General features: G+C 42.0%; 1 protein-coding gene across 12 annotated transcripts in view; it reads left to right on the forward strand.

The window, feature by feature from the left end:
* UNC80 (unc-80 homolog, NALCN channel complex subunit) overlaps window positions 1-19722 on the forward strand; it is a 181021-nt gene that overhangs the window by 46566 nt on the left and 114733 nt on the right. For 6 of the 12 annotated variants that reach the window (XM_034785311.1, XM_034785316.1, XM_034785312.1 and 3 more), the window contains exons 15-22: window positions 3554-3701; window positions 5227-5375; window positions 6145-6314; window positions 8150-8251; window positions 8758-8972; window positions 9586-9692; window positions 11183-11339; window positions 18250-18422. In XM_034785311.1, the coding sequence (XP_034641202.1) occupies window positions 3554-3701; window positions 5227-5375; window positions 6145-6314; window positions 8150-8251; window positions 8758-8972; window positions 9586-9692; window positions 11183-11339; window positions 18250-18422 (1221 nt within the window). The remainder of the gene's footprint in view (window positions 1-3553; window positions 3702-5226; window positions 5376-6144; window positions 6315-8149; window positions 8252-8757; window positions 8973-9585; window positions 9693-11182; window positions 11340-18249; window positions 18423-19722) is intronic. The other 6 variants (XM_034785318.1, XM_034785322.1, XM_034785323.1 and 3 more) reach the window with 3 other exon arrangements.

Below are 19722 nucleotides of genomic sequence, written 5' to 3' on the forward strand. Positions count from 1 at the left end.
ATATCAGTTTGGTTACATCGGTACAAAAATCCGTAAGTGTAGACAAGCCCTGAGTTACCTTCTGGTGGCCTTGAATGTCTGCTTATGGGCTGCTCCAGCAACCCTGACTAGCCAGGCTGCACTGTGCTCCAGGCATGCTCCCATGCTGCAGTCTGTGCAGGAGGACGGCAAAAGACTCCCTCCTCCATCATGAGGCAGCTTTATCTAGTTTTCTGACCCTTTGATACCATGCAAGCAGCATACGGAGCCCAGAATTGCTCAGTTATTGCTGTGATTGCATCCCAGAGAATTAAAACTCAGGTATAGGGGATTTCAATGGGAACACTGCCCAGTGTCCTGCCAAACAGGTGCATTTTAAAGGCCCAGTCTTGCAAACACTTTTTACTGGCCATCATGCTTGCTACAGTGAGCATTCCTATTGGCTTTGTTAGCGGGTAAAGACTGTGCCTGCGAAATGGTGGAGGTTGGATTGAGACCTGGCTATAAATAAGGCCTAGAGTGGGGGATTTTATATGACACCCCCGCTTAACTGTCTCAGTTAGTTAAAAAGTTGACAGTAGACGTGCATGCAGCATGTTGTATTTTGATACTGAGCCTTGAATTCAAAGCGATTAGCTGTAGATCCTGAACTTCAGAGTGATATGAGCTCAAGGCTAGAGATGAGTGAATAATTGATTTTTCGGATTGGTGGCCAAACCGAAAAACATGAAAAAAAATCTGTTTCTTTTTAACTGAAACTGATGTTTTTTTCTTGCCAAAATGAAAAGCTGAAAATTTTTATTCGGGTTGAATGAAACATTTCAAATGTCAAGTCAAAATGACATTTTCAAAATTGTTTCAACATTTCCAAAATAATTTTTTCAGATGAAACAATTTGCCAAATTCGCGAATAGTTTCAGTACCCCCCTCCGCCCAAATACATTGTCCAGAAAATTTTATATTTGCTGAAAAAAAAAAAAATTTGCCCAGCTCTAGTCAAGATCAGGAACAGTTAAACTTCTCAAAGTGTTTGATTACATTATAAAATGCAGATGTATTTCTGTTTCCTTCAGTTTCCTTTGCAGTTTGTTTGCATGCTTTTAGTTCTGATGAATGTTTCCTTGCCATTTACTGAGCATTTTTACCTATTCCAAGAGACTGATTCAGGCTGTAAAACCCCAGAATAAGGACTGGAACTTTAAAAGATAGGACTCCTGAAGGTACTGGTTGCTGATTCTTATTTTGGCTTTTGTCAGCATATTGGGTCAGATCTTTCTATGTAAGTACCTATCTGACCTCATCACCATAGAAGCTGAGTGCTTCATAGTTCTCATGACACCCCATGAGACAGGGAAGTATTGCATCTATTTAACAGACACACAAAAACTAAGGTCCAGATTTTTAAAGGTATTTAGGCATTGCTACGCTCTGTACTGCAACGCCTAAGTCTTATTTTCAAAAGCGATTTAGGCACTTAAGAACCTAAATCCCATTTGAAAATAAGCTTTAGGCTCCTAAATAAGTTAAGCATTGCAGCACTGAGCACAGCAATGCTTAAAGACATTTAAAAATTCAGGCCTACTTGACTTGCCCAGTTTTACACGGGAAGTTTGTGGCTGAGCCAGGGATGGAACACAGAGCGTCTAAGTAGCAGATCCTGTGTTTAAAATTCTCCTTTGCATTCCCCTGATTCCAAAGCTGCTCTGTGCAGGCTGGTCCCGCTGCTCTGGTTTGGGCAGTTAAAAAATTGCTTTAATTTATGCTGGGCTGTAATGGCCACAAGAGGCCGAAGACACAAGTGAGGATGGGTGTGGCATAGGGTCATCTTAGCAGTGCTTCCTTGTCCAAACTATTCTAGCAGCAAGAATGAGGAGTAATGTCAGAGTCCCTAAAACAGATCTACACTGCTTTGCAGTAGTGTGATCCGCGGACTGGCTTCTACAGCTTTAAATTCAGATTATGCTGACAGTGCAATGCAAAGCAGCTGCACCGCATTAGAGGATCCAGCTAGTTGTTTTCCTGGAGACAAAAATTGTAATTAATTTTGTTTTAAACTGAAAACACAAAATAGTCATCAGGCAATTCCAAATGTCTGCGTGCTGAGTTTATTTTTTTTTTCCTTTTTAAATCCTAATTCACCAGTTCTCCTGTTTCACTGTAATTTGCGCCACCGTTTTCCTGTCTATATAAACCTCCAGAGTCAGGGATGTGAAACTAAGAGAAAAATAGAAAAGAATTTATTTTCATATAGTGCCTTTCTGCACAAGCTTCCTCAACATGCTTTCCAAAGCAGCGAGGAAGATACTGGTCATGACTGTGTAGGCAAACATAGCATCCATGACTCAGTCAGCAATACTTCACACTATACTCTTGAACATCAGAGGCCTGATCCAAAGACTATTAAAGTTAATGGGAGCCTTTCCCTTGGGCTGATCAGTTTGTTTCCGTGGGAATTGGATCAGGGCCTTAGGGCTGTCAAACTTACTCTTTGGAGAGGGCCAAATTCTGTTTGCCATTATGGTACCAGAGAGACACGACTACAATGCTAATGTCATGTGCAGCCATCACTGGGTGGCAGAGAACCCAATGATGCCAACGGGAGGTTTGCACAAAGAGCAAGGGTCCAGAATGGCTCAGTATGTAGCAACCAAGCTATTACTTAGTAAAATTACCATTAAGTTTTGCATCGTTTAGGCCCTGATCCAGCAAAACACTTGAGTTTCAGCATGTGAAGAGTCCTGTTAGCCTCAGTGGGACATGCTTAATGTAAAGCATGTGCCTAAGTGCCTTGCTGATCTGGGGTCTTTATGGAAAGAGATTTGTAGTGCATTTTTGGGATGACTGCTATTTCTGCTGTTTGTTTATTTGGCCAGGCTGTTTTGAATGCACCACTGTGGTAATTGCTTGCACAATTGTGCATCTAAGTTATTAGAAAATCACAGTATTACCACTGGGCTTCAGAACCAACACCACACTGTGAGGAAACAGACAATTCACCCATCTCTTGGAGCAGATATTTCAGGCTTTCTAATACCTCACTGCATTGGGTCACACCTAAATAGTTAACTTTGCAATCAAGAGTCAACACTGAATTATTTTTGTAAATAAAAGTTTGCATTCTGCAGCATCTGAATTGGTCACTGGAGTCAGATAAACACATGAACAGGGTTGGCTGTGGGCCATAGGCTCAGAATCTGACATCCCTACACCACAGTCTGTTTTATCAACATTTATACTGTAAGTGTTGGCCAGGGTAACTGGGTTCCTACTCATTTCACCAGCAGTGAAATTTTAACTTCCATTTGGAGGATTGCAAGAGGAGGGCAGAAGTGACCTTGATTTAACATCTTCTCCAAAAGATAATGTGGTGCAATGGCTCCTATTACTGAATTGCATGGTTGGCATTAGCTGAGAGCCCATATCTTGTTGTAGTATTTGAACTTTTTGACTAGTAGGTGAGATTACTTATAATAACGCAGCACTGGCAAAACAAGGGCAGAAATGCACCTGATGGACCCTGCAACTGTCACCAAAATTCAAGCAGATACTTCTCATTTTTGTAATATCTTCACAGGCTCAGAATTGCCTTACAAAGCTGTACAAGCTGGATAAAATGCAGTTCCGGCAGACCATGAGGGACTATGTGAACAGAGATTCCCTCAATAATGTAGTGGATTTCCTTCACGCTTTGCTAGGATTCTGCATGGAGCCAGTCACTGACAGTAAGTACGGCTGGCATCACAAGCCCCAGTCACATTTTCCTCGATGACACACCATAGGGGATGCTGGCTGCCATTTTCAAAAAGGCGCAGTGAATTTCTAAAGGCAAAATGTAATTGTAATGACTAGGTTAAATCCTCAGCGGGTGTAAATCAGTGTAACTCCATTAAAGTCACTGGAACTACTTTGAATTACACCAGCTGAGGGTCTGGCCCTATAAATTCTTTTATTTCCAGTACAATTGGAATTAGAGAAGCATACGTGCTCTCTCTTTTAATGCATCCTACCTGTTTGTTTACGGCTTTGTGAAAGAAAATTTTCTCTCAACTATGCCTCAGGCACGAGGTTTTCTGCTTAATAACATGACCAAATGCCAGCTGGAGTGGACTGTGCATTCTATGTTTAGTCTGAATGGAGATATAATTGAGCATTAAATCTCTCTGCAGAGCCTAAGGTGAGGCAGCAAATAGCTAAACAGATCATGTAAACAAGATTCAGATTTATGTGCATACAGTGTAAGTCCGTTTCTTTTAAGTTAGGCAAACAGTTCTATGCAGGGCCGCCGAGAGCGGGTTCAAGCCCCGGTGAAAAAAAAGTTTTCGGGCCCCCAAGCAAGGGCAGACTGGCTAAATGGGGCCGACGAGATTGGGGGGGGAAGCCGGGGAAGCCGAGCTCCAGGCCCCCTTCTGGACCGCCGGGCACCGGTAATTTGTACTGGCTTCCCCCCGCCCCCCCATCGGCCCTGGTTCTATGTATATATGGTACATTGGTCATTGCGTGCATAAGACACTAATTGTGGGCATTTGGAATATAGGAATTGCCATATCAAAACACACAAGTAGTTAATCTCCTTGTCTATGATCCCAGTCACTTCAGAGAAAGATGCAAGAAACACCATAGTGGGCAACTGTGAAATAACCAGCCCACAGGGCAAGTTTCTTCTTAACACCCATCAGCTACACATTGGCTTATCCCTTCAAGGGATAAGCCCTCTCTTGTGAATGTTTTTGCCCTGTCTAAGGAACTGTGGATGTTTTTGTTATCTATATAAATGTTTAATCTGTTGTTTGAATTATTCTGAGATCTTGGCCTCCATAGTACCTTGTGAGAGCAGTTTCATTGGTTAAAAAGAATTTCCTGTCATCAGTTTTAAATTGCTTTTCATTTTAGTTGAGTGCCCCCTTGTTATGTGTTATCTGAGTGGGGAAACAGGGATGCCTGAATTGCCTTTCCTATTCCATTTGTTATTTTGTATCCCTCTGTTTTAGAGAGGCAATAAAGGGAGAGGATATACAGTTTTGATCATTTCAATCTCTCTTCAAATGGCAGATTTTTCTATCCCTCTTCTTATTTGTGCAACTTGTATATCTGCTGTATTGTTTATGAGGTAGGGTCACAAAAATTGAACATATGATTCTGGGTGATTTACGTCTTTTAATACATTTAAAAAGTAATTAGGTATTTAATCTGTAATTTGTTAACACGTCTCAGCTGAGCTGTGTGGTTTATTGTGCTTGCATTTTGCAGACAAGGCTGGATTTGGAAATAACTTCACCACAGTGGACAACAAGTCTACGGCCCAAAGTGTGGAAGGTATTATTGTCAGCGCCATGTTCAAGTCACTGATCACTCGCTGCGCTTCCACTACGCATGAACTGCATAGCCCTGAAAACCTGGTGAGGCTTTAGGTGCAGGTTTTACAAGTTGAATTTCCTCTCTCCCTCATAAAGCAGCTGGGCTTGAAAATCAGGGCTCGATTCAATGAGACTTTATTGGCATGGCTAGCCAGACAAGTTTAAGAAAAAGTCATATCCTTCAGGTGTTTGTCAGGGACAAATCTGACCCAGCCAGCATAGGGTCATACACTGTGTTTGGTCTTTGATCCCCTGTGTCTTCAAATGGGGACTCGATTTGTTTAATTGTGAATTTGACATTAATGAAAAGGAAAGACTAGTAGCACTAAACTGGAGCTAGGAATAATGGGCTAGATCCCCAGCTGGGGTAAGTCAGAGTACACCTCTACCTCACTATAACGCTACCCGATATAACACGGATTTGGATATAACGCAGTTAAGCAGTGCACCGGGGGGGCTGGGCTCTGCACTCCAGTGGATCAAAGCAAGTTCAATATAACACGATTTCATCTATAACACGGTAAGATTTTTTGGCTCCCGAGGACAGCGTTATATCGAGGTAGAGGTGTAGTTCCATTGCCTTCAATGGAGATATGCCGGTTTACATGAGCTGGATGTGACCCAGTTCTGGTAGGTGCTGTGCAAGCTTCCTGAGTACAGTCCTACTAAGGTAACTCAGTCCTGACCTGCAGTACCTCTGTATTTGTCTAGTGCATCACCCTGGCTGCATACAAAAGGAATATTTGTTTCCCTTCCTGCTTGTATGCAAACTGAGTAACACAGCTCTCTCGCTCTCTCCTTTGTTATTCAGGGATTGTACTGTGATATCCGGCAATTGGTCCAATTTATCAAGGAGGCTCATGGGAATGTTTTTAGAAGGGTGGCACTGAGCGCCCTTTTGGACAGTGCTGAAAAGTTAATTCCAGGGAAGAAAACAGACGAAACAACTGAGCAGGATCTGAAACCTCCGGGGAGCAAAAAGTTTGTGTTTGGGAGAGATTTGTGTCTGAATGATTTATATACTGTTGTATAACTTACTATGCTGAACACTGTAGTAAGAGGGCCTGAAACATAAGGCCTTGTATCAGAGGCCTGGTCTGAGGCCTGAGATCTGGGCTAAAGTAATGGTCAAAATTTTGCTTTATATTAGCAAGTGAAGTTGTGAGCAAGAGGCAGGCCCTGCTCACAGAATTTGGCAAGCATAGGGTTGATATTGTAAAAACACATATTCCTAAGAGGTGCTGGGCACAAAACACTCACTCAAGCACATTCCAGAAGGGAGGTACCAGAACACCCTGATAAACAAATTCCCCAAAGATAACAGGAACATGCTGACCCATCTTAAGGATAAGGTCAAGATGACAACATAATGAATAGAGATGTTTTGATTGAACCTACAAGGCAATGATACAAGACAATGGGTGACACCCAGTATGTCAGAGGGTGGCACCCTGATAAGTCAGGAGTGATACATAACTTGTTTGTTTTGGTGTATAAAGATGTATCTCAGAAGCAATATCTTTGTCTGGCCTAGGGGATAGTAGAAAGTCCCACCACTAACTGAGACAGTCCATTGTCACGAGCATACACATGTTAGTGTACCTGTAACCATTGAGCCGGGGCATTAGCACCATGCTTCGTCGGCAATAAACTTGACCAAGCGCCTTCGCACCTTAATTAATTTTGTGGTCAGTGGGTGGTTCGCTCGAGATCTACTGTGCCAGCTGTCTGCGCAGAGCTGGGCCAGCACACATGGAGAACACACACACGCAGCCAAACATCTGACGACAAACACAAATGTAGGAAAGTACAAGGGGTTGTTTGTTTTCAACTTGTTAGCACATGTCTGCTCCTGATGTACAGGACTTGAGTGTGGCAGTGACAGAAGCCACACTTAAAATTTAATAAAGTGTGGCAGCTGTGGAAGTAGCCATGAAAAATGTGGAGCCTAACAGAAATAACTTGTACAAAGGAAATAAGATAGCAAAGCAGCAGAAATTCTGGGGGATGGAAGAGTAGAGAAACAGGAGAAAGAAAGAGGAGGGATGGAGGTTGAGTGTGAAGGGATGATTGCAACCCCACCCCCAACATCATGTGGACATGGCTTAATATTAGTATCAGTACCTTGAGGTGCTGAGAGCTGTTGGTCTGAATGCCTATACTCAGGAGTGGGGAGCATGATACAAAAGAAACCTAGGTTGCTTTATTCCTTTGAAATGCTGTCTTGGGATGCGTTGCATTCAAGTGTGAGTCAAAAGAATAAGTATGGATCAAAAAGGGAGCTTCAAACAGAACTAAATGAATTAGTCTCATGTAAACTGGCAGCATCAGATTTGTCGCATGATTTTCTTGGCCTCGGAGACATGCAGACCACACTGGCCAAGATTGCCAGAAGTATGTGGTTAATACTTTCTGATAATCTGCCTTGGCACCTCAGATTGAGCACCCACAAAATGAGGCTCCCAACATTGCTAGTAGCTTTTGAAAATCTTGGCTAGAGCCCTGTGCATGACTAGCGTAGAGCCCTGCAGCGGAACTGGAATCCCGCAGGTTCCGCAGAACCCACTGCCATAACAGTGGGAGTGGGGTTTTAAAAAAGTCCTGTGTAAGTCTCTAATCTTGACCTTGGTTCCCTATCCCAATACATTTTTGATGACGATATGCGCATAGGCAGGCCAGTTGCTGTAATGGGGGCACACATTTAAATTTGTTTTTCAGAAGGGCTGGATTCAGTGATCAGGGAATGATGTTGATTATATGAGAAGCAAGATATGCCATCTGTTAACTTTATTTGACTGTCTGTATTGTCTGCATAGATCCGAGGTGGGAAGTGTTGTTATTGATAAAGGCCAGGCATCATCTGCCCCTGATGAATGTCGTAGTTACATCTCCAGCCGTCCTCAGCAGACCCCAGAGCAGTAAGTAAATATTAGTCTTGTATTACAGGTTTCTAAGAGTAAAGAACAAAACAAGAATTGAAGAAAGATTTGATCAGTTGGGACACTGGTCTATCAATGTGAGATTTTCAAGAGCCCTGATTTTGCTCACCATATACGGATCTTCGGACTGGGAGGGAGGGAGAGGAGTTGATCAGCGGGGCCAGTGGCTCTGGGCATGACTCACAGACTCCCTGGAGTACGAGATACACAGACCCTAGTGTGAGAAACGCTGCTTTAGCATAATGACAGAAAAACAGAATGACTTTTTAGACTGTAAACTCTCTAGGGTAAAATTTGTCTTCATTGTGCTATATTGAGAACACTGTCTAGCTTAACAAATTACATCAAGAAGAATAAGTTTAAATTCTTTGAGTAACATATGCCAAGGAACAAAGAGAGGTTAGAAGAGGGGAAACTTGTTCAAATGTACTTAGCATACAAACCACAGTGAGGTATTATTAACCCTGTGGTGTGTTCTCTTGCAGCGAAGAGCAAATGCAAGGGGCGGTTCTGGGACGCAAAGACTTCTGGCGAAAGATGTTCAAGTCGCAGAGTGCAGCAAGTGATACCAGCAGCCAGTCAGAGCAGGACACATCGGAGTGCACCACTGCTCACTCTGGAACGACCACCGACAGGCGCTCCCGCTCCCGCTCCCGACGGATCTCGCTCCGAAAGAAACTCAAACTCCCCATAGGTAAATGTATGTCCCTTTATATTATATATACATACTGCATGTGCAGATAGAATAGATCTGTTCTGTGTGTGTGTTGAATACTGTATAGCAAAGAAACGTAGTGTCTGAGTGCCTTACAGTCTTTAATATGTTTATTCTCACAACACCCCTTGTGAGGTAGGGAAGTGTTATTTTCTCCATTTTACAGATGGGGAAGTGAAACAGAGAGAGAGACTAAGTGATTTGCCCAAGGTCACACAGAAAGTCTATGGCAGAGCAGGGACTTTAACCTGGGGTTCCCAAGTCCTAGACTGGAGCCCTCATCACTGGACCATCCTTCCTTTCTCTCTAAGAGAAGCTTTCCAAGCAGACTTCAATAAGAAAGGAAGACTAAATATTATTTATCCTTTCTCACTGACCCGTGTTGATTTTCAACTTTTACAGTCCTAAAACTCAGCCTCGCATGTTATGAATTCAACTATGGTCTTTGATGTATGTAGCATGAACATGCCTCATCCTTCACCCTTTTCTCATGTCACGGTACGACTGTTTCAGCGCTATAGAGAAATATGTCTGTATTGCTGATGTATTCAGCTTGGAGCAATTGCAGAATTGTCCTGACTGGCTTTATCTGCATCAGGGAACTGGCTGAAACGCTCTTCCCTCTCTGGGCTGGCCGACGGGGTGGAAGACCTCCTGGATATCAGCTCTGTAGACCGTCTGTCTTTCATCAGGCAAAGTTCCAAGGTAAATGTGTCATTTCAGATTAGTAGGGAGAATAAAGGGATAGGGTCTGGCTACTTCACAGATCACTTCTAACTCCCAGAGAAAATACTATGATCAGCATGGATATTGCAGCTGATGGGACCCAGGGACAAAACCCTCAGGAGCTGGGGCTTTCGGTAGAGTGCCAACAGTGGTGCAACTCCTCACCTGCAAAGGCTAGGAGGAGTCTGTCTTTCCATATTTGGGAGCATATCTACTCCCCAACATCCAGCATAACACCTTGGCTGGAGGAGGTCTGCAGGAAGGTGCGGATGGGGGATGGGAGAAAGAGAAATCCTTCCCCCAGGCCATGGAATTGTAGCGAAGCTGTTCCAGACAAAAGGCAGGCATAGTCTCTTTGGTTCTAGCACTCCCCCACTCCAGCCCTCACAGAAGTGAAAGGCCAGAGAGTCCGTTCAGTGGTGGGTCTGTTACCCATGCTCCTCCCTGTCCTCCGTGCTTTCATGCACAGAGATCCAGTGGAGCTACACTTGCACAGCCCTGTGCAGACCTCCCAAATCCTGCTTCTCAAAAAATGCCAGCATAATCACACCATGGGGGAAGCAGCAGGATTTGTCCCTTGAGCATAGTGTAAGACGGGTCCTCCCTCAAGGAAAGAGGTTGAAAATGGCAGGTAACTTTTTCCCTTCCCTTGAGAGGAGGGAGGAGCAGAGTGGAGATGGACCATAAGGGGACAGAAATTATTCTCCTTCTGTATTTTTCTAAGCAGCACCAAGTGCTGTAGTATGGGATACACTAGAAATACATTGAAGAGGAGCTTTGGAAGCAGTCGGTCTTTGGAAAGATTAGGGAACAGCTGAAAGACACAGTTTTGTGAGGATGCATGTGATTTGAAAGGCTGAGAGGTAAACAATGAGTGATGGGGTAACAGAATAAAGATGGCAGTAAAATGATGTTATCATAGCAGTGAGGAGGGGGAATATGCGTCCAAGCAACAGAACAGAAAAGGAAGAGTGTAATGACTGGTATCTAGCAGCATCTCAAGACTTCCTTCTGGGGAAGTGAAGAAAACTGGGTTAAATATGCTCCATGTTTCATTCTTGTTATACGCTGTCTAGAGATTTGTCATTGTGCCTTCTTTGGTCTTCCATATGAACAGTGTCACAGGAATGAAGTGTCAGTGTAATTAACATTTTGTTTCTCCTGCTCGTTCTTTTCACTCAGGGTTATCTGGGTCCTCTGAATATACCTAATGTACTTTACTAGTTGGTCATGCTGCTTTTTCCTTACTTGTATCTGTATGAACCCCTGTGAAAGAAGGGGAATGGCTACCTAGCCAAATTACAGAATACTTAATATCCTCACCTGGTGCATATGGGCACAGTTCCTGTTCTGTTGCTATAGTAATGTACCACAATACTGCCTGTCCTTAAGTGATGCATTGCTATGGCAAAGTTGGTAGAGAAATCATAACACATCAGAACATGAGTCTTGTCTCCTCATTCGTTCAGGTGAAATTCACTAGTGCAGTGAAGCTGTCCGAAGGTGGACCAGGAGGTGGCCTGGAGAATGGGCGAGATGAAGAGGAGAATTTCTTCAAGCGTCTTGGTAAATGGCGCATCTGCCGAAGATACCCATCCAAGCTTCATCACACAGAAGAAAAAGATGGTTAGAAATCAGGGTTTTCTTTTTCTTTCTTTCTTTTACCCCTTCCCCACTCCTTACTTTCTCCATGGTTTTTGTATCCATTCTGTTCTTCTCCAACTTTTCATTCTTCGTAACCATTTTCTTTCTCTTCCTTCTTTCTTTCATTTTGATTAAAAAAAAAACTCTAGCAAATGTGGAGAATGTGGAAATAAAAAAAAAACCTAATTTGTCCAAATAAATTAAGCTAATGTAACATTTGGACTTTCAAAAACAAAGTCAAATTAAATCAGATCAGCACACTTGAAAAATTTATATTTACTTCAAAACAATGATTCAGTCTAAAAGAGGGTGTGTGAATCTTTCAATCCATAATATAATGATGGATGCTCCATCAGTTCTTTTTCCAATTAGTGACTATATGACAGTTTTTTAGAGAAATTCAGCACCGATGAAATGGAAAACCCTGTACAAACCTTGTTTTAATTATCTCTTTTCTTCTGTGTTTGCATGTCTAATGTCTGCATACCATTCGTTAAAGAGAAGCTGTCCCTTTTTCTCAACAAAAGAAATAATTATAATAATATTTGATCATAATGCCATTTTTTTAAAAAGCAGTGATGTTTGTTTGAAAAGTGCCTTTATTAAGAGGATATTGTATTTTCAAGTATCATACAGCAATCCAAACTCAGCTCAGAAACCTGATACTTGTTACCAAGGAGACATTTTTGCATCTTGACATTCTATTATTTTTGTTTAAAAAAAACACATAGTTTGATCCTCCCCGCCCCCATTGCTGCTGTTTTTATAGTATATTACATTCCCTGACATTACATTTCACATGATCTGACATGACACCATGGCTGTACATGCTCATTTTGCTATCACATGACACAGGCTTGCACAGGAATCACATGGTCGGGGATAGCAATAGCAGCCAAGTACGAGTGTGCTTCATACAGAAAGTGATACGGCCTGATTTTTGATCTCACTAACACCACTGAAGCGCCCCTGATTTACAGGGGGCTACCACGCTCCTAATTTACACCAGTGTAAATAAAATCAGAATCAGGCCCATAGTCTTGTCATCAAAGATGCCACACTTGATATGAATAATATCTATGCATCTCCACTGAAAAGATAAGTTGTTAAGAAAGTATCGATGTTCAGACAGACCACATTCTAAGGATGATACACAGCTTCAGTCCATGGGCAAGAACTTCAGCTGATGTAAACTGATGTAGCTCCTTTGAGCTGGCTGATTCAGATCATGCGAGGGCACAGTTCCCAGTTACACCAATGGGTGTCACACACCCAGCAGAAGAGGTGTAACTAGCCTGTTTTTAAATACATTTCAAAATGTGGGCTGTCAGCGGTAGAGTGGAGTCCCTTTTGATCAACTGTTTCTAGTACATGTTGATTGATTTCTCGTACAGCATGACTTTTATCAACATACCACATGCCTCAGTATTGTCGTGGCTTTTCTTTTCAGAACTGATAGATGCACTCTCATATGAGTTATCAGATCATAATATGCATGGCATGTTCCCATGGATTATGGGGGTGTATAAATGCGATTGTTTTTTGTAGTGCATGTGCAGTTACACTCTAGGCCAGACACAGGCCACTGCTGCAGCTGCCCTGCACCAGTTCTCCAGTACACAAAGGCTTCAGTGCCAGCCCCATCTGCAATCTCAGCATTGTACCCTCATGGGAAATATTCTGGCATGCTCAGGCTGGTGTGGTGGCTTCTCTGTCACCCTCACCTTGGCCCCCAGGGTTGGGGGCATGACCAAAGAAAAGAGCCTGGATGAAGAGCTGCTTCATTTAGCTCATCTCTGGCTGCCATAATGGCACAACATGGAGCAGCCCTGAGACTACACTAAATTGTACTTTGGGACTGACCCAGCACCCACAGCCCTAGGATTGGGAGGGGGCATGTAAAGGTGTCTCACAGCTATCTTTGCACCCACTCTCCACAAACTGCACTGTCACTAAAAAAGTCATCCCTGTGGAATCTGACCCTAAGAGCCTCAGGAACAGTCCTTTGCCCAAAGCTCAGATGCAGCTGTACCCATCTGCAAAATAACGTACCACCCTTCACTTACATTTCACTAGCATCTTTTTGTCTTGTTTGCTTTTATCTATACTTGCAGCTTTTCAACACCTACCTCTTCCCAGCTATTAACCTCAGATAGGCATGTCTGAGCAAAATCTGGCCAAAAAATGTCCAGGAAGAGGCTAAGCCAGCATGATGTTCTCCACATTTATCATAAAATGCAAAGAGCCTTTCTTTATTCTCAGCTTGGAGTGAAAGCCAGAGAGCTCCTGTTGTTACTCTTTGGCGCTATTAATTTGATATTGCAAAGTAAGGGCATAAGGCTAGGAGCTAGAGATATGAATGCAATGAGCTATTCAACATCTAATGCTTTTCACAAATATCCAGACTGGAAATCTAAGCCTGATCTTGCACATCCAAAATTCCCATTGAATTTAAGTCTCCAACATTTCTTGCACAGAATTCAAAGTATGGATGCAAGTCAAAAATAAAGTTTGTTTATTCTGTGTTACTTTATATAATAGTGTATGTTACACGTAAAATATCTTATGCATTTGTTCTGCTAGGATGTTACACTGATTATTACCTATGTGAACTTTGAACTAGCTAAAATATTTCAGCACTTTGTGATTAATACGTTATGTTACATAACTACTTTTATTTTGAAAAATCGGGACATCTCTTTCACCTGCCCAAGAGCAAAGTATGTTAATATTTATTTGTCTGTATGTAAGTAGAATTAAGTAGGCCATGCCTGGCTTTTAAACACAATGTCTACATTAGAAATTCATAATAACTGAGGGGGCCTTAGAGTTAAGAAAAGGTCCTTATGAAAAAAACCCAAACAGATAAATCAACCAGTAATGTTCATGAGTGTAGTTCGTCACCTGAGAGTTTCTGAAAATCAAGGGAGCTTAAAGACTTTTTTGTAAATCTCTAGTTTGAAAGGTAAATTGTGAAAGCCAAGGGAGCATGTAATCATATCAGAAAGGAATTTTTATACACAATGAGATGTAGCTCAGCAAAATTTTTACATACAATACACCTTTGTGTGTGTGTGTAAATATATATATAATTTTTACATATATGTGTGTGTGTTATATAAAATTACCCTAGTCTTGCAAGTTACTCTGTGTGGGCAGACCTCCTGCAACCATATGCAATAACTTACAGCATCAAGGCCTGCATGAGTGTACATAATGTGTGTGTATACACATAATAATACTGTATAGTGCACACACACCTTATAGTATATTTTGTGCTTCAGATGTCAATTTCTGAATTCGTGATTTCATTTGAACATGATGTTGAATTATCATGACATTTGTCAGGTCTGAATTAATCATATTCTGTGCAAAGCCTTCTGGGGCATGAGTGTTAATAAACATCAAAAAAGTAATAGAAAGATCAAAATATATACAGGGATGAAAAATTTCCTTTGCATTCATAATTTCCATTGAGATTAATGGGAGTTATATTTTTAAGAGGGGAGAACAAAAGGCTTGTTAGACTGGATAGGTGCTATTAAATCATGAAGAACCTGATGGCTGGATGGACCTGGGACAGTGTTTTTTGTCAATGTTGCTGTCCTTTCTCCTTTTCAGCATTCTTGATGCTGTGCTGTGACATCATTCTGCTCACGCTTTCTCCATGTAGTGCTTCCTTCTGCCTTTGTTTTAAAAATATGACAACTGAGTAAAACCAGGACAGAAAAACAAACATGCATTACAGTGAACAGAAACAAAAAACCTATTAAACCTGGAGTCATTTTGTCAGGTTGTTTACGAGCTGCTGCTTTCATCGTCATTTGTCATCTAAGTCATTGAGAGTTCTGTGTTTTTCAAATATATGTATGCATTATACAGTTCATCATTTATTTAAAAGGGCTTTTACCTATAATCAGAATACAGCTAAACAGGCAAGCAGCAATTCAAAAAGGATGTTAATAAATTGGAGAGGGCTCAGAGAAGAGCCATGAGAATGATTAAAGGATTAGAAAACATGTGTTATAATGACAGATTCAAGGAGCTCTATTTATTTAGTTTAACAAAGAGAAGATTAAGGGGTGACTTGATTACAGTCTATAAGTACCTACATGGGGAACAAATATTTAATAATGGACTCTTCAGTCTAACAGAGAAAGTATAACATGATCCAATGACTGGAAGTTGAAGCTAAACAAATTCAGACTGGAAATAAGATGTACATTTTTAATGGTGAGAGTAATTAACTAGAAACAACTTATCCAGTGTTGTGGTAGGTTCTCCATCACTGACCATTTTTTAAATTAAAATTGGATGTTTTTCTAAAATATGCTCTAGGAATTATTTTGGGAAAGTTATATAGTCTGTGTTACACAAGAGGTCACACTAGATGATCACAGTGATCGCTTCTAGCCTTAGTGTTTGAATATATTTTATATTAAATGCATTTTTCATTGAATGGAGTTACTTTGATTTACACTAGCTAAGGATCTGGCTTAGTTAATGGAAATCATTGCCTATCCTAATGAGAGAGCTTCATCTGTTTAGGGAGTTCTATATTTTTCATTCCCATTTGCTGCATGTATGCAAGATCTCTTCTCTGTGCAGGCCTGGTGGGTGCTATGCACATTAATTTTTTTTTTTGCTCTAAGTTGTATAAATTGAAGAATATTGTAAACTTTGCATTGATATTGTGATACAGTGGCCATTAATTGTATCAGCCGAAATATACCAGGTAGTTAGGAAACAAAGGCATCGGAAGAATAGGCAGTAATGTCCATTCAACTAACACGAGTGTCCTTGCCCCTTTTCTTTTTTCATTTGGATGAAATCTGTCCCGGGATAGAAATGTTTTGCTGTTGGACACTACGTAGCTTAGCTGGATATAGGACAGCCATGTACTTTCATTCTTACAAGAAGATTTTTTAAACTTAATTCACCTTTGTTTGCATGATTAGACGTAATAGTTTGGAAAAGATTTTCCATCTATCTATTCTGGGGTTGTCATTGTACTATATAAGTGCTTCCCAGGTAAATCTTCGTGGTAAGGTCCCTTAGTGGACTTGCAGTTTTCTGCTTTTCTCCTCTCCCTAGGTAAAGAATGTCCTTCAAAGGTGGTGTCCTGCCTTTGTCTGTTACATCCATGTTAGAAACAACTAGCGTCCCCAGCCCAAAGTTCTAAGTTGCTTTATTATTGAGCATTCTGTAAGATTCCTCAATGCTTATGCCCGTAAACCAAGGAAGTTGGGATAGTTTTGTGGACAAAGCAGGAAAGCCCATGATTTGGAGATTCTTGACTTTGGCTTGATTCTGCATATGCTTCCGCAGAGGGAGGTGGAGAGTTTATACTTTTGATTGTGGTGAATGGTAATCATCTTAGACTTGAAACTACTTTTCAGATTTATCCTCTGAGTCCCGTCTAGTCCTCCACCAGCTCTACTGAGATACTCAGGTTTTCTAGCTTTGTTTCCTTAGAGGTGATAGAAGGGTTTGTATCATTTATTATGTAGATCTTCTGTCAAAGCTTTCAGAAGAGCTTTCCTTTGAGAAGGCAAAAATGGCAGCTGAGCCATGTGCAATGTTGAGGTCATGTGGGTGAAGAAATCCAATTGATCTCCCTTGTTTTTGCCTTTGGGAGGGTGTCTGGCTGAAATGAAAGCTCTTGGATACTCCCCAGCTGTGCTTTAGTTAGAATATTTTTAATTTCATTGTGTTTTCCCAACTAATTAATATTTATTTCATGTACCTTCCACAAGCCACACCAACTCTGTCACTTGTTAGGCTCTGCCTACCAGGGCCAGCTCCAGGGTTTTGGCCGCCCCAAGCAGCCAAAACTAAAAAAAAGCCGCAATCGCGATCTGCGGCGGCAATTCGGCGGGAGGTCCTTCGCTTCCAGGCAGAGGGAGGGACCGTCTGCCGAATTGCCGCCGAATACCTGGACATGCCGCCCCTCTCCAGAGCGGCCGCCCCAAGCACTTGCTTGAGAAGCTGGTGCCTGGAGCCGGCCCTGCTGCCTACATACTTACCTTCCTCAGGGGAACCTTGGTTCCAGTCTGCAATGTGACTAGCTGACATGTCCCATGCAAGTAACATGTTATTGTATTCAAAGGAGGCTTTATGAGCATCATTTTCAAAAGTGACTAGTCATTCTGGGTGCCACCATTTTTAGGTGCACTGCATATGAGACATCTTAAAGGATTTACAGGAGGTGAGTGCTGAGCACTTTCTGAAAATCAGGCCTTGACATAAGTGTTTCAAGGTGGGCTCCCCAAAATAACTAGTCACTTCTGAAGATTTAGGCCTACATAAGTAACAGCTGATCCTTGCCTTGGCCTTTTGGAAGAATTATTACTTATGTGTCCTGCTCAAAATATAATATAACATTTGTTAAATTAATAGGTAAGGATAAATGCATATTCTTCCTTAGGGAGAAGGAAGATGATAAGCCAAGATAGAGACCGATAAATGAAAATAATCTAAATAGACTGACCAGGAAGTGCAGAGAGGGAGAGAGCCTGAGTGCCCAAACAGGCAGAAGACTCGATACTGTATTTACATATTTGAAAAAAGGCCACGGACCAACCATATTCTGATCTAATTTACACTGGAGTAAATCTAGAGCACCTCCATCCAAATCCAGGGAACCACTTTGGATTTACACCAGCAAAGCCATGTTCAGAATCAGGCTCACAGTTTTCAGTCACTTGTTGCGATGGAAATTGTCACAAGTATCAAATTGAGGGGAGGGAAGGGAACTGGGTCAGGATCATGCACACCAGTATTCCTGTACAACACGTTTTTTTATCTGTGAGGTATTGTGTGTCCCTTCTCTTCCCTGCTTCTCATCCCCGCCCCCTACCCTGGACCCCCTTTGTACTCTCTACCTCCTCAGGTTGCCACAGTTTTGATGATCACTTGGCCTCCAACCAGGAAGGTGGGAAATCCAAGAATGTAGTGAACCTGGGAGCAATCAGACAAGGCATGAAACGCTTTCAGTTTCTCTTAAACTGCTGTGAGCCAGGCACGATCCCCGATGCCTCCATCCTGGCAGCTGCCCTCGATCTTGTAAGTCATTGCGCAAGCATTCATCAACCTAGTTCTTACCTGCTGAGCAATAATGTACAAACTGGAGTGTATTGAGATGCTACTGTCAATTAATTAATGTCTAAAGCGCTATATAAATATGAAGTGTTGTTAATATTAGCTGAAGATTTAATGTGTGTGACTGTATAAAGATGCACAGAAAATGGGTCTCCATTATTATACTAATCCTCTTAATAAGATTATTGCTAACATGAAGTTTTTATATTCATGCTGCAAATTGCACAAACAGTCAGAAGCTGTCCCTTTGCAAACTTCTTATAACAACACCAAGATACAGGATATAGAGTAAAGGACAGGTGACTGCCAGATGTGGGGCTGTAATTCCACTGAGGGTTTCTGGTGGTCTCATAAGTAAAGTGAAGCATGGCTGTTAGTCACCAGAGACACTCAATGGAAAAAACGCCAAGGCTCAATATTTGACTGTTTTTAATGAATATACTAATAACTCATGGATCCAAGTCCCAGACAATCCAAGTCCACTGTTCCATCCTTGCTCCTGCTTATACTGTCATCTACTCCACTCCTTCCCTCCGGTGCTGTCCTTGTCCCCTTTCTTACCTTTGTGCTGCTCTCTCTTTTCCCACCCCAGTCTCTGAGGACATCTACAGCTGCTGACTTCCCACACCCTTCTTTTCTTTGTGACTGTTGCTGGATCTGTGTTCATTTGCAGCCTTAGCACCCTCCTCTTCACTACTCTCTAGATTTGCTCAGTGGCTTGTCCACCCAGGCTAGCTTTCTGTCCCAGCAGTGTTGGTTGGGAAAATCTCATAATTCATGAGTTGGATATCACACCTGTGAATCACAACACACTTTTTTTTTATATAGGTTATATTGTTTTTAACACTGTAAACCACAGCCTGCCACCCGCTATGCTGCAGGGTCAAATCCAACCTAGACCAGTACTGGCCAAAAGTTGCTGTTGCCATCTGATGGCTATTCAGTTTTCTGCATGCAATTAGGGAGGTGGGTCTCAGTCCATTTCCCAGTTGACAGGTGTGTGCTTCACTAAAGCCCACCATCATGGTTGGCACTAATTGGCACCTGGGCTGGCTGCAGTGCCAGCAGAGTAGGGGAATGCTGAATCATCCAGGAGGTTGAACTACCTTTTCGCCCTCAGTCATGGGGTCCATGCCAGTCAGGATTGAGGCAGGCTTGCAGGGCTGGATGGGAAGGCACTCACTCCAAATGCCTGTGCTATGGCAAGAGGACTTCTTTCTCCAAGACTGTCAAGCTTCTACCCATCACAAGCACTAAATTAACA

Source organism: Trachemys scripta, chromosome 11 (assembly GCF_013100865.1).
Source record: "Trachemys scripta elegans isolate TJP31775 chromosome 11, CAS_Tse_1.0, whole genome shotgun sequence".
NCBI lineage: Eukaryota > Metazoa > Chordata > Testudines > Emydidae > Trachemys > Trachemys scripta.